Below are 23251 nucleotides of genomic sequence, written 5' to 3'. Positions count from 1 at the left end.
ACGACCCATCTTGATATATGATATTCACTTGTACCATATGGGTGTTAGGGCTGGCTGTTAGTGCTGAAGTCAACATGACCTTTAATCGTTTAAATGACTCACACTCGAAGGATATGTCCTTGAGGATCTCGCAATCATTAAATCCAAGGGTCTGCTGATGTTATCGCAGGGGCTCATGTACAAGTTCATATACAAGCAAAATGCTGAGCTATTGCTTGTTAGTGTATCTAGATGTTGTCTCCTGCAATAGTTTATTTGAATCCCCAAATAGTGCTGGGTGTGAGCATGGAGAAATAGGAATTAATTAATGGTTGGGTTACTGGAAAAGCGGAAGGTTATTGTAGGTACAACTCATTTATCAGCTTCAGTTCAAAGAAAAGGAACAAAGGCTCTTCGTGTGGTTGATATGTACTCATTACTGTTGACAGGTGATGACAAGTGGCCGTCAAGGTCTGCCAAGCTTATTTTTCTACGGTGTGAAGGTCTTCAAGCATCTTGCGCTTTTGGATGGTGTACTGAGAGTCTAGCAAGAGATCAGCCAGGGATACGAAAGAGAGCCACGTCGTGTGCATAGGATGGCTGCTGAAACCCCTACCATGTAGCTCTGCCGGCTGGGATTCAATAGGAGTTCAGCATGATTGCTAGTGAGCAGAACCTCTGGTAGCAGTCTATTTGAAACCATAAACAAATGTTATCTGTTACGCTCGCAACCATGGCTGAGTGAGCAAATGTCAACCATAAGACCAATCGACTAAAAAAGGCGTCTAGACAACCATTCTTGTCATAGGACAAATAGTAGTGTAATAATGTGTTCAATGGCACATGACGTCCGAACTGCCATACCAAGGAAGATCTCAGCACCTCCGCGAGCTGTTATTGACACAAAACATGCAAATTTTTACCTCAGGCTCAGTCGGACGTGCTGCTACTGGCACAAATTGGTCCTTATGGGAGTGAGAAGACGATTTTTCAGTTGGATTTTCTCTTGCTGGCGTCGCAAGCCCACAAATCTCTCCGACTTGGAAAAGCTACCAGTCGAACTTCTGTACGAGATAGCAGACTTTCTTGCTGCTCCAGATCGGTGTTGCTTGTCTCTTTGTAGCCAGAGACTATTCGACATATTTGGACGCAGAAGCCGGCTTGAACCAAAGACAGAGCACTGGGGAATATTTTTGCAGCAACTTTCCCGAGACCTTCCTCGTCATGTTTACTGCCACGCCTGTTCTGTCATTCATCAATGCAAACATATCAGGCCACCTGCTCCAACGTGGCCTTATCAATCACGCTTACGGAAGCACTACGAGCTACAAATATCGAATCAGCTGAAGTCAGTGGACTTGGGCCACTGGGGATGGAGGTATTACTTCTTCCATATACATTTACAGCTTGCCATGAAAAGGCATTACTGCGGCCCGACGCATGGAATACCGATCGAGTCATTGGCATACGTTCAGATCCAGACCAGCACTACATGGCCACTCACATCATTGTTGTCAGTGGACGCGCAGATATGCCAAGGGCCGCGTTTGTGTCTTCGCATTCAGAACTGGAGCTTGGTAAAGGATTTCACGCTGAGTTCGCTTGGCAACTTGAAGATATGTGATCATCTCCACGCTGACAGGGCGCCAATAGCGGATTTGATACAGTCAGAGTGGGACATTTGCAAGCGTGTGAGCCAAAAGTCGTCAAGCCCGAACATCTACCAGTGTTCTATTTGCGGTATCGACTATCAAGTGGAAGTTGTTGACTGCGATTGGAAAGGGACTGCCTTAGTTATTACTAAATGGCTCGACTTAGGATCAGGCCTCGACCCAAATGATCCCAGGTGGAAAAGACATTACTACGGATATTCCTATCATTTTGAAAAGCAGGCAATCAAGTCAGATGGAACACTCCGTTCTCAGTTCGAGCAGAAGAGTGCCGTCTCGCTCGCTGCGCTTACCCATAGGAATGCATCTTTGCTGAAAAGACATGGGTCCCAGAGTGAGATGATATTGGAGGGGTACGAAGCAATGGCTGATTATAGAAAAGATCATTCTTATTGTGTGCACTTACCTTGATACTACTTTATTATTCACTCTTATCTGCTGCTGCTTACTTGCATGGATAATATGGCTTGTTAAATGAGACATTCACTAATTATACCCTCGTAGCTCATTCACAATAGTGCAATGTATGTATGTGTCCCTAACCTAAGCCTCTCCGCCATAATCTCTACTCTACCCAAGCCTCCCTTTGCTTGGGGAAACTGCGCAGCACCTTCCTTCCGTTTTGGAAGCAATGCATTCCTTGCCTGAGACCTCATAGTCAGTTATCTGCCACTTACACTGTTTTTAAGACTACAGTACTTCTCCGTCCTCTTCATCTTCTTCATCTTCTTCATCTTCTTCATCTTCTTCATCTTCTTCATCTTCTTCATCTTCTTTCTCCCACTTCAGGTATACTTGTCTTTCGACTTCCCACTTAAGACAGCATAATAGCAGACATTTTCGCTAATTAGCCGCAATTGGAGTTTGGCTCCAAGCATTACCAGTCATTTGCATCTGCATCCAATATGTGGCACAAGCTAGAAAAGAACCGCCGTCGACGAGAACTGACAGCTACTGGTACATGCCGTCCATGTACTGCGGCTAAAACTAGGACCCAAACAATCCACGTCCCTTCTTCGTGGACTGCAGAATTGAGGACGGTACCTCTATAACCTCCTCGGGTAGATATGGTCCTGTCTCGGTTGTGCACCAGCTGGCACTTCTACGCAGTGCCAGTGACTGGGGGCGAAGCTAAGACGAGCTGTCTTTCTAGTCCGTTTCTTCTTCTCTTGCGTCGATTGCCTCTGAAGCATACATAGCATCTTGATGTTTAGATATAGAAGGTAGCATTCGTTGAGGCTAGAGCTTTTCATACTAATATTACGCCAGATGATCGAGATCTAATAACTGATTTGACTATATTCAAGGACTCCGAATGGGTTGCCAGTCTGTCTACTGTGAGACTACCTTATGTATTGCCATTGGAACGTTTGTCAGTTGGAATAGAGAAGCTCACATACGATTCACAATCCCGAGGAGCCACGAGAAATGACATATAAAGTATATACATCGGAATTCGAAAATTTCTTGCTTTGAAACCTATGATCTATGGCTATGTCCTATGTATGTTGGTTAGTGCTGGTAATTAAGCATGCTGCCTATGGCAACATCCACAGCTTCATCCCCGGCCGTTATTGCGTATACGTATCCTGTCCATCTTTTCTCTCAGCCATGACCATGAGCACGTTCAACATTCGGCTCACCATCTCATAAAATGCATCATCTCATCTTTTTTCCTCCCCACAAGAGCCCACCCGAGTCGAATCCACTCCTTGGATTTCCTCGACCCACCTGGCGACGAACCCCTCGACGGTTTCAACACATTATCCAACCGCTGCTGCAAGACCTTTCAACCTATAACTCCGAGATAACCACCAACTCCTTAAATTCGATCGCCTTCAGGGACGAGCCGAAGCATCGCCTGCCGCGTAAACGCCAACTCGTTCATGAATCGCGTGCTTAAAAATATCCACAGCGAAGATACCGAGTTTCACGTCGATCAGAGTCACATTTGCAGCTTTGGTATTGATATGGATATCGCAGACAAACGCGCCTACACCCCCGCCAATCGCCGAGCTGTTAATGCAAGCGATCATTACCTTTGACGACTGGTCGATCGCGCGTCGAATAGCCGCGAGGGGCGGATAACCTGAGCCTCACCGGTTCCGTCTTGTACCACAGGTGTACAGCCCTTGTTGAGATCCATGCCTGTGCAGAAGGGCAGTCCTGTTCCTGTAATGATGAGTCGGGAGAAGGAGGGGTCGGCTGTGATGTTTTCAATGAGCCGGGTGAGGAGGTAAGCGCGTTGCCCTTTTCTGGTCTGTTGATGATGGGCCTGACGTTCACGCCGGAGCAGTAGGCTAACAAGGCGTTTGGGTCTTTGACCATAGTCCAGGATATCTGTTTCTTGGTGGCTGTTCGGGACGAAGACGACCGTTTGGAGGGGACAAGGCCATGCTTTGCAGCCAGCGCGGTCCCAGCACGACTGGCGTTAGTCTTGGACAGCCGTTGAGAGATCCACACTCCCGTCTCAACGAGCTTCAGCAGGTCAACACCCGTGTCGATGCCTGCTGTTTCAAACATGTACACAAGATCCTCTGTGGCGACGTTCCCTTTGGCCCCTGGCGCATAGGGGCATCCGCCCACCCACGCTACTGTCAAACACGCGCACGCCGCAGTTGTACGCTTCCCAGACACTGGCGACCGCCTGGCCATAGGTATCGTGGAAGTGACCCGCCATTTTGTCGAGCGGGATGTTGTGGTCGGCTAGGTAGCGGAGCAGACTGCGGACTTTGTCGGGGCTCCCGACCCCGAGTGTGTCGCCTAGGCTGACTTCATAGCAGCCCATGTCTAGCAGTTCTTGAACGCAGTGCAGCACGGCCGATGGCTCAGTAGGTCCACCGAATGGGTCTGAAAAAATACAAGAGACATACCTTTCAAGATCAGCAATACGTCTTGGGAAAGGAACAGGAAGAAAGCTAAACCTACCCTCGGACGGTAATCCCACACTCAATCGTTTTCACCGCTACGGCCTTTGCTCGCTCTATTCCCTGCTGTACCGTGCAGTTGATATTGGCTTTACTAAACCCCTCCGTCGCACTGATGAACACCGCAACCTCCTTGACGCCATGCTCAATCGCAATATCCAGTCCTTTGACGTTTTGGTACAAGGACCGGCAGCTGAAGGCCCGGTTGACCTTGCATTTGTTTAACTGACTCGTTCCCCAGTACATCGCGACAGTCCGCCAACTGTGGGATCGCCTTTGGCGACACGACAGACGTCAACTCGATGGTTCGCAGTCCTGACGCACGCAGTCTCTGGATTAACTCGAGCTTCCCTGATGTTGCAACAAGCTCTTTGATATTCTGCAGGCCATCGCGGGGCCCCACCTCGACGATCCGGACTGCTTTGGTTATTGTCATGTCGTCAAGATACTCGTGCGCTACGCTGAGAACGAGTATTCACGATGCAGCGTGCAGAGCCATTTACTAAAAGATATGCCTCTAAATTCTTTACGAAGATCGCTCCGGATGGGGGAGATTATTTCTATTCCAGATCTCACCCCCTCTAGCAGTTATTTCTAGAGCGTTGTCAGCGTCGGATTCGGGCGGCCGGACCGAGGCAAGTCCGGAAAAGGAAATTGCTGATGCTATGACGTTGATTGTTGCATTCCACTCTTCACCAAAGAAACAACTGCTTTCCGCCTGGTTACCCGTACTTCCGGTCCCGCCCGGAGCGATAACGAGGATTAATAGTTCAAAAAATGCATGTTATGGAGCAAATTTATGGATATCTACTTCATGCAGGCATGGTGGGATGCAAGTCGAGTGCCAAGTGACGGGGCTCAAGAACATTCTAGGAATGCGCGCAGGATCGCAATCTGAGTCAGATGGCAAACGCAGCCATCAACGTGTTTCTAAATAACATTCAACTGACAGATAAATTAAATATAATCTGGCTCTCTTCCGCCAACAGCGATTATTTTGTCGCCTATGGCTAACTTGCGGGAAGTTATGGGCCCCTTCTCTGACACAACACTTCCCTAGATTAAGTACTTAATGTTTCCCTTAGCTTATAGACATAATTTACCTCAAATCTTATTCAGTTGCTATAATAGCCTGTGTGCTGGGACTAGAAATTGATTAGCCTACAGCTGATTTGAGTATTTAATATGTTGTCAGCCATTTTTCCACTACGCCAAAAAGGTGGCTAGACGACCATTTCTACTATGCATGAGCTTCCGCAGGAAAAGGCCCAAATTACACCAAGGTATCCATACCAGGCAACCGTTCAGTCTTAGGGGTTCATGTCTCCAGACAGCCGTTCGTTCCCCTTCAAGGTATCAAGGACCAGGGAAAAGGGCGCCACGGCCGTGGGGCATAGCTCGGAATGGCGTTGAGAATGTATAAGCATTTAATTGTTCCTTCTTTACCAGCTTAGACTCTGACCTTTCTTTTGAAGCCGGCGACAAGGTTCGCCATAGGCCCATAGCCGGGCCAGACGCCAAGCCAATCCATGGAGCATGGATACTGGCTAAGAATCAATCAGTCCATGATCCGAGTAGGTGATCGTGTAACAGTTGGGTTGACAGCGATTGTTCATCCGTAATACTCGCCCATTGCACCTTATTCAGCCCACATCTCGACGGAAAATCGTCTCCATATCCCTACTAGTACTCCGTAGTCCATAGTCAATGCGTGGTGCGTTTGCTTTGACTCCTAACTTGCTGTGGTATCCCGTATCTAGGCAAACTCTATCCACTATTTCTTATCCTCTGACTTTCCTGGATTCAAAGGAATATGAACATCATTCAACTCGGACAGGGTTGAGATACAGCCAGCAAAGAGAATGAATGCTGGTAGAGAAAGGAACATCTAAGTCATAAAGATTAATTGGGTCCGCTGCTTACCTTGCAGGAGAAATATGTACATAAAATAATTAAGAAGCGCCTCAACTGTTGCTCTCCAGTCCGGTTGCAAATCCAGTGCGCATCCTGGGCCAGGTTGTGGACCTTAAAGCGGTAGGATGGCCCAAGATTATTTTCATGAGGATCTCACATAGATATCAATTTTCAACCTACGCTCAACCTTGAGGTCTGTGCGCATTGTGAGTTCTGTGACACCTGAGAGAGCAGGATTTCCGCCTCAGGCATGAACTGACACCTGAACCGGGTGACTCCACTCGGCTCCAGCTGCTTCCGCATTGACAGATTTGTATCTCCTGCGCTTCACATGGTTTGCAAACGATATCTCACAGCTATCATCCTATGATAATTGGGGTAGCCATCTGATCCACGGATTTCGGATTAAATAATCGCGATTCGCGAGCCACGGCTGTTGGATCCTTCTCCCAATCAGGGCGTACCTTCTTGACACACTAAACAACGCCGACATCCGAGTTAGTTCCTAAGATCATCATTCGCTCTCTGATGCCACCGCGTCGCAGCCATACTAAATCCCGAAAGGGATGTACTAACTGCAAGAAGCGGCATGTCAAATGCGATGAAGAGCTACCCAGGTGACTACTCCATTTCATGTTTTCCTTTGCACCAACGGCTTTCATCATTCAACGCCATGCTGTCAAGGCTGCATGTCAATCAGCACAGGAATCAAATACTGACTTGATTACAGCTGTGGATTATGCAAGAAACGGCAGCTAGCATGTATCTATCCATCACCGGCCAGCGAAGTCGACAGCCAACATGCATCTACCCCAAGAGAGATCATTGACACAACGCCCCAAGAGTGGCCCTTGTCGACGAGGATGCTTGAGATGAAGTTGATGCATCATTATCTGACAAAGACCTATCATACCCTGCATCAAGGCAAAATCAATGCGACTCACTTTCAGATGGTCATCCCGGAAATGGCCACATCCCACCCTTTTTTGTTGGACAGCTTACTTGCACTGACGGCTCTGCACCTAGCCTTCCTTAACCCGGACGACAAGCGCCCGTGGATGGAAGCTGCGCTCAAATATCAAAATCAGGCATGCTCGGTTTTTAGTGGGATTCTCGTGGAGATCTCCCCAGAGAATTGTGGGCCTGCCTTCCTCTGCGCGGTTTTCATCCTCCTATGTGCGACTGCATATCCATGCGTCGCCGGGGATACTCATCCGTTTGATCCACTAGCCCAGGTCCTGGAAACTCGCCGTCTCCTGGTCGGATGTGCTGTTCTTTACCATCATCTGCATCAAAATCCAGGGCAATTGAAAGAGTGGCTACGGTTCCCGAACGATGTGAAACGGGAGGAGAATGTCACATCTCAAGGGTGATTTACCATTCATTCTTTTGTGCCTAGTATGATAGCTGATTCTGGCCTCAGGACGTGGAATGCGAAGCTTGTGCCGCTGCGAAGGTACGTATCTCCCTCCGCCTGCATCGTTGAATGGAACAGCTGACATCGTGCCAGTGCTCTTCTAGATTCTCTACGACAAGTAGCGGCCGTCATGAACGATGCCAGTGAACCGCAGCGGGCAGCCTACCAGGACACCTGGGATTTTCTACACGATACCATCAGTTTATGGCCCTTGTTTGGTCCTCGTGGAGGCATCATATCCTGGCCCGTCCATATTGGTGAAGACTACATTGCCCTGTTGAAGCAGGGAGACTGGATCGCTTGTATATTATTTCTGCACTATGGAGTCGGCATGCATCTCCTGTCAGACAAATGGTATGTTAGCGATTGGGGGCGCCGCTTGGTGGCTGCAGTTTTGCAGCCTCTACAAGAGATTCCTCCAATTTGGACCGAAACTATCACTTGGATAAGACAGGCAGTCGATCTTGATGGCTAGTTTCTTATAACAAGTCGAAAGCGACCGTTACCGTTATCAGACCCAGCGAATACGTTCTCTGGCAGGCTGGAGATCCGCTTGGCTTGAAGCGCAGGTCCAAAGATCAAATGTGCATACAGCACACCAGCGTGCGAGGCTTCCGCGAGGCTTCCCGAAATACATCAGAAAAGGATCGGCGAGCCAAGACAAAGGCAAGCTTCCACAAAGCAGTATGTGGCGAAACAGAATTCTGCCTATCTGCCTGTCTTTTAGGGATTAATAATGCCCAAGTTCTTGGACGAATGAGGGACGGGCGCCTGAGGCCTGAGTCGCGATTCCCGTTGGCCGAACCGCAGATAGAACGAGGGGAAAGTTACTGGAAGGGAGACGCCAAAGCTTATCAATTGCCTGGCCCTCGCGACCACTTATCGGTGGGATGGCCAATGTGACTCGGCTTTTTCTCCCCCTTGACTTTATCATCCTTTGTCACTTCATTTTCATTTCCACTCCCCTTTTTTTTTTTTTTTTTTAATGTTATCTGGGATATTCTTATTGTTGCACTATCCCGATAGTGTGTGTTCAGCCATTGCAGCCTCTCGGTACACTTCCGTCCTATCAGTCAAATAACTCCGGACTCCGGAGCGCACCGATGCAGGGGCCAAAGTCACCTAAGATCATCCAAGATGTGGAGAAACAGGTATAGTAGTCCATGATAAGCCATACTTCCCCTCATTCCTTTGCATATCGCGTCATTTATGGTTGCAGTTGAGCCAAAGTCTAATTACGATGATGCACCCAGCCACTGTTGCATCCTACTTTAAATACCCCAGTCGCACTGAGCGATGCATCCCAGTCGCCGACGCGCAGACCGGATCGAGCAGCAACAATGTCCGGACATCTGAGGGCCACGTTCTTGGTCACACTGCTACTCTTGGCGTTGGTCATACATGTGCCTAATGTACTTACTTCACCTCTGGAGCTTACGCACCGTAATACCAATGGTGGAAATCATCAAAGTGATCATGTAAAGGATGGAAAGCGCGGGGCAGTCGCCAGTGAGAGTGCTATCTGCAGTCGCCATGGAATTGACATTCTAGAGTTGGGTGGAAATGCGGCCGATGCTGTGAGTTTTTCAAGCTTCATCCTTGTCCCATCCATCAGAGGGCACCAATCGCGAGTCTTTCTGGGTAGTACTAAGCTTTACGATGTAGCTGGTTGCGACAGTCCTCTGTGTTGGAGTAATTGGTAAGCCCCGTTGAAGACCGGACCAGATCAACAGACTTATTGTATTCTCAGGAATGTACCATAGTGGGATTGGGGGTGGTGGCTTCATGCTAGTCCGGGCTCCTAACGGTTCCTTCGAGTTCATCGACTTCCGTGAGACAGCTCCGGCTGCCGCATTCGAGGAGATGTTCAATAACTCGTCTAACGCATCTACAATTGGCGGCTTAGCTAGGTGAGATTCACCCTATCCGGCTGAATTGCGCAAGAGAACTAATGTGCGTCCAAGTGGCGTTCCTGGCGAGCTGCGTGGACTGGAGCATCTTCACAAAAAGTATGGTTCATTGCCGTGGTCGGTCCTGGTGCAACCTGCAATCAGGACAGCTCGGGAGGGCTTCCCCGTTGGCCGGGATCTAGTGAAGTACATGAAATCGGCTGTTGGTGACGGCAAGGACTTTTTAGTCGAGAACCCGACATGGGCGCTCGACTTTGCTCCCAATGGCACCCGGGTTGGACTCGGCGACGTTATGACCCGGAGGCGCTACGCTGATACGCTTGAGACCATCGCAAACAAGGGTCCTGATGCCTTTTACTCGGGACCGATCGCGGAGACAACGATCAACGCGCTGCAGGCCGCGAATGGTGCCATGACATTGGAGGATTTGCGCAACTATACCGTCGCCATTCGCAATGTGTCACAGATTGACTATCGGGGGTACCAGATTACAAGCACATCAGCTCCGTCGAGTGGTACTGTTGCCATGAGTATTCTGAAAATTCTGGGTACTTATGATGACTTCTTCGCCCCGGGTAATGTGAACTTAAGCACGCACCGACTGGACGAGGCCATGCGTTTTGGGTATGGTGAGGTATGTCGAATTGCTTTCATCAATAGGCAGCGTTAGAAATCTACTGACGAGAGACTAAGAGAACTAAACTCGGCGACCCTCTCTTCGTTGCTGGGCTGGATGAGTATCAAGAGAACATGTTGAAGCAATCCACAATTGATGAAATCCGACGGAAGATCTCCGATGCCCACACGCAGAATGTGTCCGCGTACGATCCGCAAGGAATTGAGAGTCTGAATGAGTACGAATGCTCTCCGTCTTCTTGAAGTCCTTTACTAACAATACCAGTTCGGGTACATCGCATGTGGTAGCGGCAGATCATACAGGCCTGGCAATCTCCCTTGTCACAACCATTAATACCCTCTTTGGCAGCCAAGTCATGGTCCCTGAAACCGGAATCATAATGAACAATGAAATGGACGGTACGTGCTGCACCGCTTGATCCCTTTCAGCTGAACCAATCATTTCATCAGATTTCTCCGTTCCTGGAAAATCCAATTCATTCGGATATATTCCTTCAAAAGCGAACTACATTCGCCCCGAAAAGCGTCCACTGTCTTCCATCACACCCGCCATAGTCACACGTCCGGATGGAAGGTTATTTTTCCTCGCCGGCTCCGCTGGTGGTAGCCGGATTATAACGGCCACTGTGCAAAATATAATCCATGTTATTGACCAAGGACTATCGGCAGCGCAGGCATTGGCTCAACCCCGTTTGCACGATCAGCTAGTACCAAATCAGGTCAGCTTCGAGTATACCTATGACAATTCAACAGTCGATTTCATGAAGTGTCGGGGTCATAATGTGACCTGGGTCGCTCCAGGTCAGAGCACGGCGCAGGCCATCCGGGTTCTGCCGAATGGCACATATGACGCTGCTGGAGAGCCCAGGCAGTTAGATTCGGGCGGCTTCTCGATTTGAGTGTTGCTGCGGAATCAATTTTTACGAATCATACGTCCAGGAAAGCATAGATGCAATTCAGGTGACAGGACACCTCTAGGACTGTTTGGCCGGTATTAGCGTTCTTGGTGCGGGTTATACATATTGCATATCCTCCAGCCTTTTATTCGCAGCAATTTATACTCATGTATATACGGGCAATGGAATTACGATTCTTGACTTGTCCCGAACTGACCCCATAGATAATTCAATTCAATAGCATCTCTGATCTGCATGCGCCGTGCTATGGAGCTGCTGGGCTATGCACATACCAGTCGTCTCGTGTCTCGTCACCAATCCGACAGGCTCTCGCTTACCTTGAGGTAACTTGTCGCTCACACAGGACCGAGCAGCGTCCTCTGGAGGCTAATCTCCGGAGGGGATTCAATCTATTACTGGTGATCCTTCGACCGTGCACACTGTCTTATATGGTGAATAGCTCTTCGCCCCAACAAACAATGATGTGGAGGTGCTTTAGACCAAAGTAGATCAAACTGGTACCGGCTTGCAGCGATAGCCGCTCTCCCTCTATGATAATGGCATCGGGGTAGGGCAACCAGATCCTCACCATATGCTTTGTTGATCCGGGATGGGCAGATGACCAAGTTGTGGAAGGCCCATACACCCGGAGCACGCATTGCTCCTTCCAAGAGTGGTGAAAAGGACAAGAAATGGCAGCTGCGTTCGACGCTGGAGAGGTGAAGGACGGCAAGAAAAGAATTTACCTTCAAGTCAACTCGGAGGCTTCCAATGACGCACTTCAAAAATGGCCGAAGAAAAACACAAGCCATGGTAATTTGGCCGTTGGGGACATTAACGTCAACGAGCCAGAGGACAAAATCCCAGAGGCCTTCGACGAATTCTGGAAAGAAATCGAGAAACAGGCAAAGGACAATCTAGGCTAAAAAGGTATTAGCAATCAGAGCTTCTAGCGACCAAACTATTGACTTGCCCACAGAATATCTTACCATAGTTCGAGTTCGCTTCAAGTAAGCTTCGTTCCTTTCCTCTCTTTCGTCACCGGTCAAGTCGATATGCGCCTGAGCAGCTTCCATAGCTCCTGTTTCGACGACTGGCTCCACATGGCCCTCGTGATTATTCTCTATCGATATAGAACCAAAGTTTCTTTGCCTCCTCTTCCGGTAATTCTTCCGTTTCTTTCTGCATGTAAAGTTGGAAGAGTTCAGCGTGCCTTGCTTTAACCTTGTCAAAGTCAAGTTGAGGGGGGACCCAGCCATCATCATCTGAATGCAACAACTCTTGAGTGTACGACTTTAGTTTGTGCCAATCCTTGTACCTAGCAAGCTCAAACTTGTGCTTTAATAATTCGTCATTTGAGACTTGGTAAGGACAGTTGTGGGGAAGATCCATTTGGCTCCAATTTCTAGAAATCTGCACCAGAGAATCACGAAGCGGTATGATCCCATTCTTAGATGTGGTTTCACAGAAAGTAAACAAATGCCGGATGGCAGTATCGACTCGAGTAAAGGCCAAGTACGATTGAAGGTGGTTTTTGGCGAGTGCCGCTTCGTAACATTTTGTCAGCAAAGCTTTATCTCTCTTCGTTATCGCGAAAGCTTTCTCATCCGAGTCCATTTCATCCAAGTTGGGCGGTAGCTCTGGTTTGACCATCCCGATTTCGTAGTCGTCGGGAGGGCAAAGGAAAGACGGCCACTGGACTTGCATAAATGCGGGCATGATTGACATAAATTGCCAGTCTATTATGCTCACGATATTCGTAGGGTCTTTGTCACAAACAAATATATTGCCCAAGTGAAGGTCATCGTGCCAAAGTGTTGGGTTAGAGAACCGTTGCAGTGGAGAATAGCCGGCTACCATCGGTATAATCTTCAAGGCAGTTTCTAAGGTCTGAATATGTTCGTCTTTGGCGCCATAATGGGGCCCACGTGGAACAAGAGTCGAATGCTGTACATGTCTAAGGCCACGATTGGCTAACGCCAGTCCAAGATCGCAGAGATTTTCCCCTTTGAGAAGTAAATGTTAGCATCGGATCAGTCACTCAGAGGGTAGAAAACAGACATGGACCGGCGTCATTCTTGTTGTCGAACTGCGGAAACCAAGATGCATCATAGACAGGGCCAATGCAATAGATATCATCTATAGGTATCACTCGACTTATGTGTCGAACCGAATGACGTAGTTACAAGTTTCCGTAACCAGGGAACTTCACTGAGGCCAGCTGGCTTTCCAGCAGGACGAGGTTTTGGATAACTTTGAACTTTTGCGGCTGATCCATCTCGCCCCATACTTCGACTAGCTGCCGTCCCTTGGCTTTCTCCATTACAATGTATTCGATCCCGACAGGATTTAGAGCATTACAGCTCCAGGCAAGGACTTTGGACACCGGAATAGAAGTATGAGACTTCACTGGAAGAAACAACCGTATTAGTAGTGAGGTTGTACAACGACGCCGACATAGTTTACCGTATTCCAATGTAGCAACTTCAGACGCAGTGCTATACCTCGACGGCACAACAGCAGGACGTGGTATCTTGGCGATGACTTCTTTCCCATTTTCAGCAGTCATCAACAAAGCTTTGTTGAAGCCACCCTCCATCTTCTCTATATTGGATATAGGTGAAGAGACTGAGGGCAAGGACGAAACTAGCGAGCATAGAGCGTCAAGATCAAACTTGGCATAGCGCTTGGACATTTCATGTTTCTCGTTGACCAGAAATCGTCCATTCGTGTATTCGAAGAGTTGCTCGCGCTGAATGGGCTCTCCTGAATGGAGCACATCTGTTAGAGAGAGTGATTATCCGAGGACGCAAAGGGTGTAGATACCACGACAGGTTAAGGATATGTTCCTGAGCATATAGCTTGGGGTTGATGAAGTCATTTTAGAAATTCTGCTTCTTACTCTGTTCATGGTTACGCGCATTGTTGCTCGCAATCAACCTGCAGTTTGGCGAAGTCTAGCTACATACGCCAATACAGAAATTCCTCCCAATAATGAGATCGACCACATAATTATTAGGCTTAAGGTGTGAACCAAGGTGTCATTGGATTTAGGAGCCTTTTTCTTATGAATGATTCGATTCAGATCATCACGGTGGATTGATAGGTAAACCTTGGCACTGGACCTGTCACGTTGATGTGCCTGGATATCTCCAATTGGCCTGTGCGCTGCTTCTCCGCGTCATCTGTTGTTGCATTCAAAATTATTTCCACCAGCGGTGTTCCTCAGAATTCAGCTCATTTCACCTTATAAGGGACTTTCAAAGAGAGCAAGGCTCTCTCAAATCAAAGCCTTTATTACTTGGACATTATTTCTATTTTAAGCCTGTCAAGCCCGACTTGGAAGGGTGCTGCATCACTGCCCTTGCTGCCCATTCAATATGCGGGAGCTATAGCTTCGCTTACTATTGTAGGGTGCGGCAGTCCAATATGACTGAGATATGCATTTCATGTCAATGAGTGAATAGTTGAAATTCTCAGTGTGAATGTTATTCACTGACACTTTCGCCATTTGTGTTAGCCATGAAAAGGCATCACCCAGATAGAACCAACTATGTCTGACAGCACCTACAACACTAACAACTACTGCTTCAACAACTACAAGCACATCATATCACTTACAGTACAAGGAATAATTACGATAGTCTGTGACCACGTCCAGAATGTCACCTCACGCTGTCTGCGTCGTCATCTCCCCTCCCACCGTCGACTTGGACTCCTTCGAACCCTTTGACGAGGAATACATTCGCACTGTGGACGAGATACTCTCTGACGAACCTAGCTTCGACGCCTCATTCGACACATACAGTAGCGGTACCTCCATGGACGGGGCGAATGACTCCCCACAGCGTGAGCGTGCGACTGGTCGAGCCTCCGTCGGCAAGAGAACTGGACATACTCACAAGAAGTCGCCATACTTCTCGACGGGCCAGATGTCTCAGCGGCGCCTCGGATTGAAGAGAAGTATTACCAGAATTGATGTCGACGGCGAAGACGATGACGAGGACGAAGGCGAGGATGAGGACGACTTCACCCCTGCTACGTCTGTCGAATCCGTGAAAATCCAGACGGCCGATAATACGATCGAGAGCGAGCACCATAATAAAACGTATGCTAAAGCCAACGGGAACGCTGTCGACGATGACATCGCCGAGGAAGATATTGTCTTCGCTTCAGTTGAACCGGAAGTGCACGCTCGCTTGCTGGATTTCATTGCGTCGCATCCGTTTATGCGTGATGGTTCATATCCTGTGAGGCGGTCCAAAAGGCGGACCTTTGTGTGCGAACTCTATGAACAAGCGAAATCGACTGGAATGGACGAGGACTCGATCGACAGGTTGACAAACTACGTGAGGAAGACATATCTCGAACTGTATGGAAAGGACTATGTCGACACCCAAGGCTCAGAATTTGGTGACGAGATTGATGACGTGGCGGGGAAGAGAAGAAGGTCCTTGAAGGTCTCCAAGAAGGATCGGAAGAGGAAGCGGTCGAATGGCGACACGGCTAAAGATAAATCCAAGAAGAGCAGATCGCAGTCTTCGCAGACTTCTGAGGAGAAGTATACTGCCTCAAGGGCTGACTCGCACAACGATGCCAAGCGTGAGGTAATCGATCTGGAGGCCGAGTATCCTCTTGAGGATTTCTTCGCTGGTGCCGCTGCTGAGCCCGAGGTCTTGACGAGCGTATCTCCTGCGGAAGAATTATCCAAGACCAGACGCCCAAGCGGCAGCAAGCAGTCCGACCGCTCGTCGGAAGACGACAGATCGAACAGTTTCTCTTTTGTCACGCCAGAGAGACGCAACAACAGAGCAAGCGCCTTAACTTCTTCTAAGCACTCTATACGCTCACTTGTGAAGTCCCGGGACGAACCCATTTGTCTGGAAAGCGACTCCGATGGACCCAAAAAATCGGCCACGGCTGTCCCAGACGCACATTCTTCGGATAAGCTAGAAACACACAAGGAGAGCGTAGCCAGACCAAGGAAAGAGAAGAATTGTAGAAAGCGCCGGAATCGCCGGAAGAGAAGAGCTGAGAAATATCGGGAGAGCCTGAGGGACTCGGAGATTGAAGATCTTGCAGCTGATGATCGTCACATTGAAGAGGATACTACGACCAGGAACTTCAACCGGAAGAACAGTGGTGATATCAAAGTTGACAAGGACGTTACCATCCTTGATGACCCTTTTTGGACTCTGGATTTTTAAAAACCGACGATTCGCAAGGTGTGACTGCCAGCGATGAGGTGAAGTCAAAATATTTTATGAGCCCTCAGCAAGTGGAAGGTGTGGCATCGAGTGTTCTCAGCCAGATACCCACTACATATTCTGCTATTTATGTTCGAGATTACAAGCCTATTCCTGAAGAAACTCGGGAGATTTTGAGCGAATTTGGTCTACCATCTGACTTTCTGGACTCTGACTCTGACCCGGACCTGAGTAAGCTCCTTCCTGCCCATCTGCTCAGCACCTTCCTTCTGTTTTTGCCTGAAGCCTCTATGTTATCTACTAGTTATGCTGTCTTTTCTCACAACTTTTCATCTACCAAAGTCATTATGGGAGTATCTGAACATACTGACTTTGTCTCAATTGCAGCCTGCATTGGCACGTGGATATCTGCCGTTGGTATACTAGTCACGATATACTGGGCGATAAAGACAACTAAAAGTCTGAACGCCATTAAACTGGAAGTTACTCAACTGAAACTGGAACTTGGGCGTGCAAGAGGAGAGCTAAATGCCCTTAAAAAAGGACAGCGACAGTTCACAGAACTTGTTCAAACCCATCCGTCGTGGAACAGAGATGGTAATCCGAGTAATTGACCAATTCCCGACAATCCAAGACATGAGTACGGCCGGTTTCTCGAAGTTGGTCTCTATGATCCATTCTTTGGGATTTCAGAACGAGCGAGCGAAAAAATGCATCGATCTTGTTAAGACATGGCTGGCTCGTCCACCGACGAAGGGCAGTCGATACCGCAGACTGCATTACCCATGCAAGATGGATGGGAAAGACGTCGGCCGCGAAGAATGCATCGGGGACGACGACACACGTGTAGCATGGGAGATTGCACATCTGCCTGGTGTGGGCCCGTACTCGTTGGATAGCTGGCGCATCTTCTGCCGAGATGAGCTGCGGGGACTAGCGAAGGACTGGAAAGGCAATGGGGCGGCATCAGCAGATTTTGTCCCGGAATGGAAATCAGTCTTACCGCAGGACAAGGAGCTACGGGCATATTTGACGTGGATGTGGCTCAAGGAAGGCTGGATTTGGGATCGGCACACAGGCGAGCGCAAACGAGCCAGCGAGAAGATGATGCGAGCTGCACGCCGTGGAGGTGTGGCTCAGGAACAGGACGGCAATTTTGTGTTGGAGACATCGCCAGTGAAGAAGGTCGCGAATGGTCTGACAGCCGGGAGTTGAATACATCTGGGATTTGATCCTGGTTGATTATGGAAGACGGAGTTGGGTTGCATGGAATAGGAGTTGAGGTCTTGACTTCCAATCAAAAGGTACCCTGTTAAGAGATCGTTCATAGGGAAAAATCCAGGAAAAATCCATATCCAGGAGCTTTTGTTTTGTTACAATGATGATGACATTCAAACACATCGCGAGGCATCAATCAGTTCGTTGCCTGAGGTGTGAATGACGATACCCGAAGTGATGTTGGAACAGCATTGTAGATTCTTGTCAGACCGAAAACGTTTACTTTCCTCTTCGCAATAATTGTCTGGAATTAAATCTGCCCATGTAGCCTTACTATCCTGTCCGTCGGGTTTCCATGCAGCACCACGTCACTCTGTCACCCCCAAAGTTAGTCTCCAACCCAACTAGGACCACGAACTGGCCAAAACTGCGCGGGGAAGAGACGATGATTCCACTCTCACCGCATAATTCTTCCCCATCAGATCTTTCCTTCTCTCCGTCTGATGCACTAATTCTTTGCTCGATCTTCTCGTGCAACACCATTTTGATCGTCTCGTTTACTCGGACTGTCAAACTTTCTTTTTTTATCACATTCTCTCTCGCATGCGACGGCATGAGTGACACAAGCGCCCTGCCCGGTATCCGACCAGTGAGCAGTGCGGCCTTTCTCTCAAATTAAGCGCCAGACGACATACTGCCAACAGACAGACGATCCCACTCCAACTGTGGCACAGCAACTCGACCTTCACGAGGTAGCGATCGTCTTGACTTGACTACTATTTTTGACGAGGTAACATACAACTCCGGTCGAAAAGAGACACCGAAGAACCGACGGGATCGCTCGCCCTGTCGTCTTCCATCTCTCCGTCCATTCATCCCAGCCCAGTCCTACCCATGTCGGACCTCTCTCATCCTGTCATGCTATTTCCCTTGAGACTAAATGACAGAGATCGCGACAGAAAGCCATCCTCCTCATCGTCTACATCGTCAAAGCCCAAACAACGTCATCACCGCTCGTCCCAGGGACGGCCCTCCCGCCCTTCAACCAAGGATCGAGACCGTGACATCCCCACGGGTCACTCCTCCACCACATCGTTATCTACTCCCATCTCCACCTCGCACCAGCAGCGTCGGTCCTCCATGCCGGGCGTCGACGCCGCCGGCCGTTCCGCTACGGCCTCTTTCCTCGAGTCGAGAACCAGTCTGCCCTACCCTACGTTCTCGAAAGCCCATAGCAGAGAGGCTGTCAGCAAACCGGGTATTCCCACGCCGGATCCGACCGACTTGACAGAGGAGAATAAAGAGGCTGGGGATGCAGGCAACAATCATCGTACGGATAGTCGACATGCGCCTCCCAGCCCGCCCTTGACGAGTCTGGATCAGGGCTCTTCCCGCAAGGGAAGCACGGTCGGCGACAAGGAAGAGAAGGCGGCAGAGGAGAAGAAAGCGAAACCAAAGGACCTGAAGACGAAGATTCGAATTCGAGCCGAGTCTACAAGGTCGTCTTCGAGTTTGCGCTCGAAAAGAGATGAAGCATCCAAGGCAAGCAAAACGGCGAGGCCAGAGACCCCGAAATCCAACAAAGAGAAGGATACACCGGCTCGGGTTGCAAGCAAAAAGTCTTCCAAAGTGAAGATCGCTGATGAAGTCAAGCTGCCCAAGCGCTCATCAAGCCGGGGTACTCTGTCCCCGCCTCGATCCCCCGCGACTGTGCGTGAAGTTGGGTCAGGGTCGGCAAACGGGTCTGACGCCACTATTGCACCGCATCAGCCATCGATGACTTTCCGGAAACCACAAACGCCTCCTGCCAAACCGCCTTCACGAAACCAAACGCGTTCGTCTATGTCACACTCGTTTAGACCAGGGAGCGGATCGCCGGTCGATATCGCATTTGATTACGGTCGACCCCCAACCGCTAATTCCACATTCGGCGCTCCTCCTCCCCCTCCTCCGCCGCCGGAGGTGCCCGTTTCTATCCCTAGAGTCGACTATCTGTTACAGAATGGCGGTCTGGACTACCGAGTACCGAAGACACTACTGCTGGGCCCGGAGCACCCAGATCTTCCACCTCAGCAGCAGTTGCAGCCTGCTGTTGCGGCTGCCAGAGTCTTTGATCCATTCAATCGTCTTCTCGAGGACTATCAACATGTCATGACCAAGAACGGGTCGCTGGCTGTGGCGACGGGGTACCGGTCTGTCGCTCGGCGGCTTCTCGACCGGCTGGAAGCAGTGTTTGCGCGTGACATCTCGTCTGAATCGTGTCACTGCCTGATGTGTGATCACGATGAGATGGAAGAGCGTCCATCAGGAGTGACCTGGGGCGAGGTACTCGAGCTGGTATCTGGTCGCAGGGAACTGCCTAGCTGGCCACCGTTCATGATGGCTCCGTCAGTCCAAGCCGACTTGTCCGGCGACGAGCACATTCCCATGCAGAAGATGGACATTGACGTACCGGAAGAGTACCGTGGGCATTATCTCCGGCAGTCGCGCAAGACCAAGGCTGCAGTGGATAACTGGTTGAATGAACAAGTCGCGCAGCCTACCAGTGCTCCGGAGGAGGTGGATGACGAGACGTTGACCTTTGCAATGCTGACACATCTCGGCCCAGAGCTGCGTCCGTTGTTCTGTTCGCTTCTAGGCATCACGTCCACGTCGACACCCACCCCACGGACGGACGACCAGCAGCCTCGAGCTAGACCGCAGGCGCTTGTGTCATCGTCGATCGCCATTCAACGACTCTACCGGCTATCCTCTCTGCCGCGTGACCCAGAAACCGCAATTTATATGTTGAACAACCCGGGCATTCACCATGTGCTCGCAACCCTTGCTGCGATCAGCGATGATGAATGGGATATCCTCATCTCAGGCCGGTTTGATGGATTCTTGCGCAGTGGCGCAGAGGATCCGATCCCCGGCGTCCCAGGCGCGACCCCATCACGCTGGAATAGCAGCCGATCGAATACGCCCTTCACTACAGGAGGAATGTCCCGCGGTCCGACACCGAGTCATATGGATGGTGGCGTCCGACCAGCTAGTCAGCCCTACGGCGTTAATCCATCGTCACCTGCATCCTTCGGTGGACCCATTGCGCTGGACGAGGAGACGGAGATCGCGGCCCTCGCTGAGATCGAGCGCGAGATTTTCCTCGGAATGGAAGCGCTCGAGGATGCCTTTGAAGCTCTTCACTGCAAGGCTGAGGTCGTCCGTCGCGCGCTGCGTGAACGCGGAGCAGGCCTGTCCATCGCTAATCAAAACCGCCGCGGATCGTACGTCGAGGCGCGACTTGGCACTCCATCGTCCGCCTTGGGGACCTGGGAAAGCGGAACGGAAGACGATGGAATTGACGATGACCGATCACTGGCGCCTGATGACTCGGCCAGCAACATCAGTTCCAATCGTCGACGACGGCCCAAGCGACGCACCGAACGACGCACACCTGCGCCTGTCGAGGAGGAAGACGAGGAAGCGGAAGAGTCACATCCCAGCCGCCGCGATCGCGATCGAGGGTCGCGAAGGAGTTGAACTTTGACTGAACTTTGACAAGATTTCGAATCTACTCTACCGAAGAGATGATGAAGATTTTTACGACTCTACCCGAATCAGGTTGATCATTCTTTTACGGAAGTCGACGGGAAGACCCAACGACGACGAGAAACGATGTAGTTACGATCGCAACGAAGCGTAAGATATGAAATGAGGACATGGGACCGGACGACGAGAATATGGATTGTACATGTACTTCCGGCAGATTGGTATTTCCTGCTTCTGTTGTACTTTACTCGGAGGTTGACTGAGGATGTTACTCGGCTGTTGTTCTGAATAGTACTCTCAGTTACTGAATCATGAAGATCAATGAATCCATCCGTTCTGTAAATGATCAGCATCCAGCATGGGACACGGACTCTATCCGAGCCATCTTCTCCATCTGTTCCGTAGAATGGACAGCATCCAGCACGAAACACGGACTCTATCCGAGCCATCTTCTCGTCAGACTGCGCCTTCCGCATGTGATTCTCATCATCCAGAGACCCCTTTTTCACTCCTAGATAGGGTCTACAGGTAGCACATCGCAGTCACATGAAAATATACCTCCCAGGACTATCCTACACTATCCAGTCTACCAAATCAATAACATCAAAACCTCGATCCAATCAACGCAATAGCTCCTCATGTACAACAAACAATAAACTCAGTCCCCCAAACCTTGACACCCCGAAGCTTCGGACAAAGAACCCAAGACAGTTAAGCCAGGTCTTAACTTTAGGAATTACAGCAACAATAATAATGACGTGCAGACTACGGGATACGGTACCATGGTTCATCCACCCCTGACTGACGAATGGAGCTGATTCGTTCCCGGCCTGTTGAGGGGTTCGCAATAGTATTCAATAGATCGATGGCGGTGACTGGGGATAAAGTTCAGCTGGGGTATCTACGGAGTAGAGTAGATAGAATCTAGATAGATTCTCAATCGGGTATATGCTCTGATGATCCCGTAGACAAACGAGCAGGGAATTGATCAGAATCCAAGATGCTGATCAGAGCTGAGATTCGATTCAATTGATCTTGGTTGATGCCATACTTCCTTGGTTATGGTTCAGTTCATCCGAGTCGAATCTCAACCCAGAGTTTGAGTTTGGAACCAAACGACGCCGACCACGAGCTGCCTTCCATGGATCGGGGACGCACAATCCCATGGGCCCCTTGCATGTGGTTCTGGTTCCGGTTCTGTCGAGTCTAACCTTTAAAGGAGTCCGGTATACACCGTGAGGACTTGTATCTAGACAAGATACATACAGTAGAAACAAAAGAAAATTTTTCTGCTCTGTTCTGTTTTTGTGTGCTCATGATTCTCTTTAGAAACGGCACATTCGGTCTGAGAGCGAGAAACACGCCGAACGATCTTCGATTCCAGAAGCGGCGTAGAAATCTGGGGTCGACGTGGCCCATGTCACATGGGCCATGTGATACGATCTAGATAGATACGATACGGAGTCCTCCGATTCGAAGGATTTGATAATTGAAAAATAATACTCCGTAGACATTGGGGCGTCAGCCACCAGAATGATCCTGGCGCTGATCCTCCAGTGCTGCGGCCTCCTGACTCCGGACCTGAGTCAGGGTCAGGGTCTGCAGTCTGCACAGGGCGCAGTGAACTTTAAAATGTGAATGTGAATGTGAATGTGACAGTGACCGGCCCGGTTAAGGCTCGTGTTGGCGGATTCTTCTCAATAGCTTCTAAGGCGCACCCGTCAAGGATCCCATTTATTGGTTTTCTTACCTAGTCAGACAGTCAGGCCTTGCTTGGGCAATAATGATGGCAGCAATGAGGGGATGAGCCGGCCGAGTCTGGAATTTTCGAGTCATCAAATGCTTAAACCTTTGAAGATTGGGATTTAGTAGATCTGGCACCAGTGAAAGATCGCGGTCATAGACGAAGAATGCAAATAGGCGCCACATCGCCGTTGAATTTGAAC

The 23251-nt window shown here is 49.6% G+C and overlaps 8 protein-coding genes across 8 annotated transcripts; 5 read left to right on the top strand and 3 right to left on the bottom strand.

Annotated features, from left to right (window-relative positions):
- Positions 1-3487: 3487 nt before the first annotated feature.
- On the bottom strand, positions 3488-4822 carry Aspvir_008133 (uncharacterized protein; the record flags this gene model as incomplete). Its single annotated transcript, XM_043271309.1, has 4 exons — positions 3488-3697; positions 3750-4186; positions 4236-4522; positions 4578-4822. The coding sequence occupies 4 exons, from the start codon at positions 4820-4822 to the stop codon at positions 3488-3490; spliced, it is 1179 nt and encodes a 392-aa protein (XP_043127244.1).
- Positions 4823-7440: 2618 nt separating this feature from the next.
- On the top strand, positions 7441-8356 carry Aspvir_008132 (uncharacterized protein; the record flags this gene model as incomplete). The annotated part of the gene is made up of 4 exons (XM_043271308.1): positions 7441-7859; positions 7914-7946; positions 8001-8261; positions 8308-8356. 4 exons carry the CDS (start codon positions 7441-7443, stop codon positions 8354-8356), a joined length of 762 nt encoding a protein of 253 aa, XP_043127243.1.
- An 891-nt stretch (positions 8357-9247) lies between these two features.
- Positions 9248-11352, top strand: Aspvir_008131 (gamma-glutamyltransferase; the record flags this gene model as incomplete). The annotated part of the gene is made up of 7 exons (XM_043271307.1): positions 9248-9484; positions 9573-9606; positions 9658-9817; positions 9872-10451; positions 10511-10671; positions 10719-10852; positions 10904-11352. The coding sequence occupies 7 exons, from the start codon at positions 9248-9250 to the stop codon at positions 11350-11352; spliced, it is 1755 nt and encodes a 584-aa protein (XP_043127242.1).
- Positions 11353-12465: 1113 nt separating this feature from the next.
- Aspvir_008130 (uncharacterized protein) lies at positions 12466-13068 on the bottom strand (the record flags this gene model as incomplete). Its single annotated transcript, XM_043271306.1, has 1 exon — positions 12466-13068. One exon carries the CDS (start codon positions 13066-13068, stop codon positions 12466-12468), a length of 603 nt encoding a protein of 200 aa, XP_043127241.1.
- Positions 13069-13531: 463 nt separating this feature from the next.
- Aspvir_008129 (uncharacterized protein) lies at positions 13532-14044 on the bottom strand (the record flags this gene model as incomplete). The annotated part of the gene is made up of 2 exons (XM_043271305.1): positions 13532-13758; positions 13816-14044. The coding sequence occupies 2 exons, from the start codon at positions 14042-14044 to the stop codon at positions 13532-13534; spliced, it is 456 nt and encodes a 151-aa protein (XP_043127240.1).
- A 967-nt stretch (positions 14045-15011) lies between these two features.
- Positions 15012-16556, top strand: Aspvir_008128 (uncharacterized protein; the record flags this gene model as incomplete). Its single annotated transcript, XM_043271304.1, has 1 exon — positions 15012-16556. The coding sequence occupies one exon, from the start codon at positions 15012-15014 to the stop codon at positions 16554-16556; it is 1545 nt and encodes a 514-aa protein (XP_043127239.1).
- Positions 16557-17192: 636 nt separating this feature from the next.
- Positions 17193-17771, top strand: Aspvir_008127 (methyl-CpG-binding domain protein 4; the record flags this gene model as incomplete). The annotated part of the gene is made up of 1 exon (XM_043271303.1): positions 17193-17771. One exon carries the CDS (start codon positions 17193-17195, stop codon positions 17769-17771), a length of 579 nt encoding a protein of 192 aa, XP_043127238.1.
- Positions 17772-18668: 897 nt separating this feature from the next.
- On the top strand, positions 18669-21296 carry Aspvir_008126 (uncharacterized protein; the record flags this gene model as incomplete). The annotated part of the gene is made up of 1 exon (XM_043271302.1): positions 18669-21296. One exon carries the CDS (start codon positions 18669-18671, stop codon positions 21294-21296), a length of 2628 nt encoding a protein of 875 aa, XP_043127237.1.
- Positions 21297-23251: the final 1955 nt, after the last annotated feature.

This window comes from Aspergillus viridinutans (assembly GCF_018404265.1).
Source record: "Aspergillus viridinutans IFM 47045 DNA, scaffold_6, whole genome shotgun sequence".
Taxonomy (NCBI): Eukaryota; Fungi; Ascomycota; class Eurotiomycetes; order Eurotiales; family Aspergillaceae; genus Aspergillus; species Aspergillus viridinutans.
This window is presented reverse-complemented; position numbering and strand designations above follow the sequence as displayed.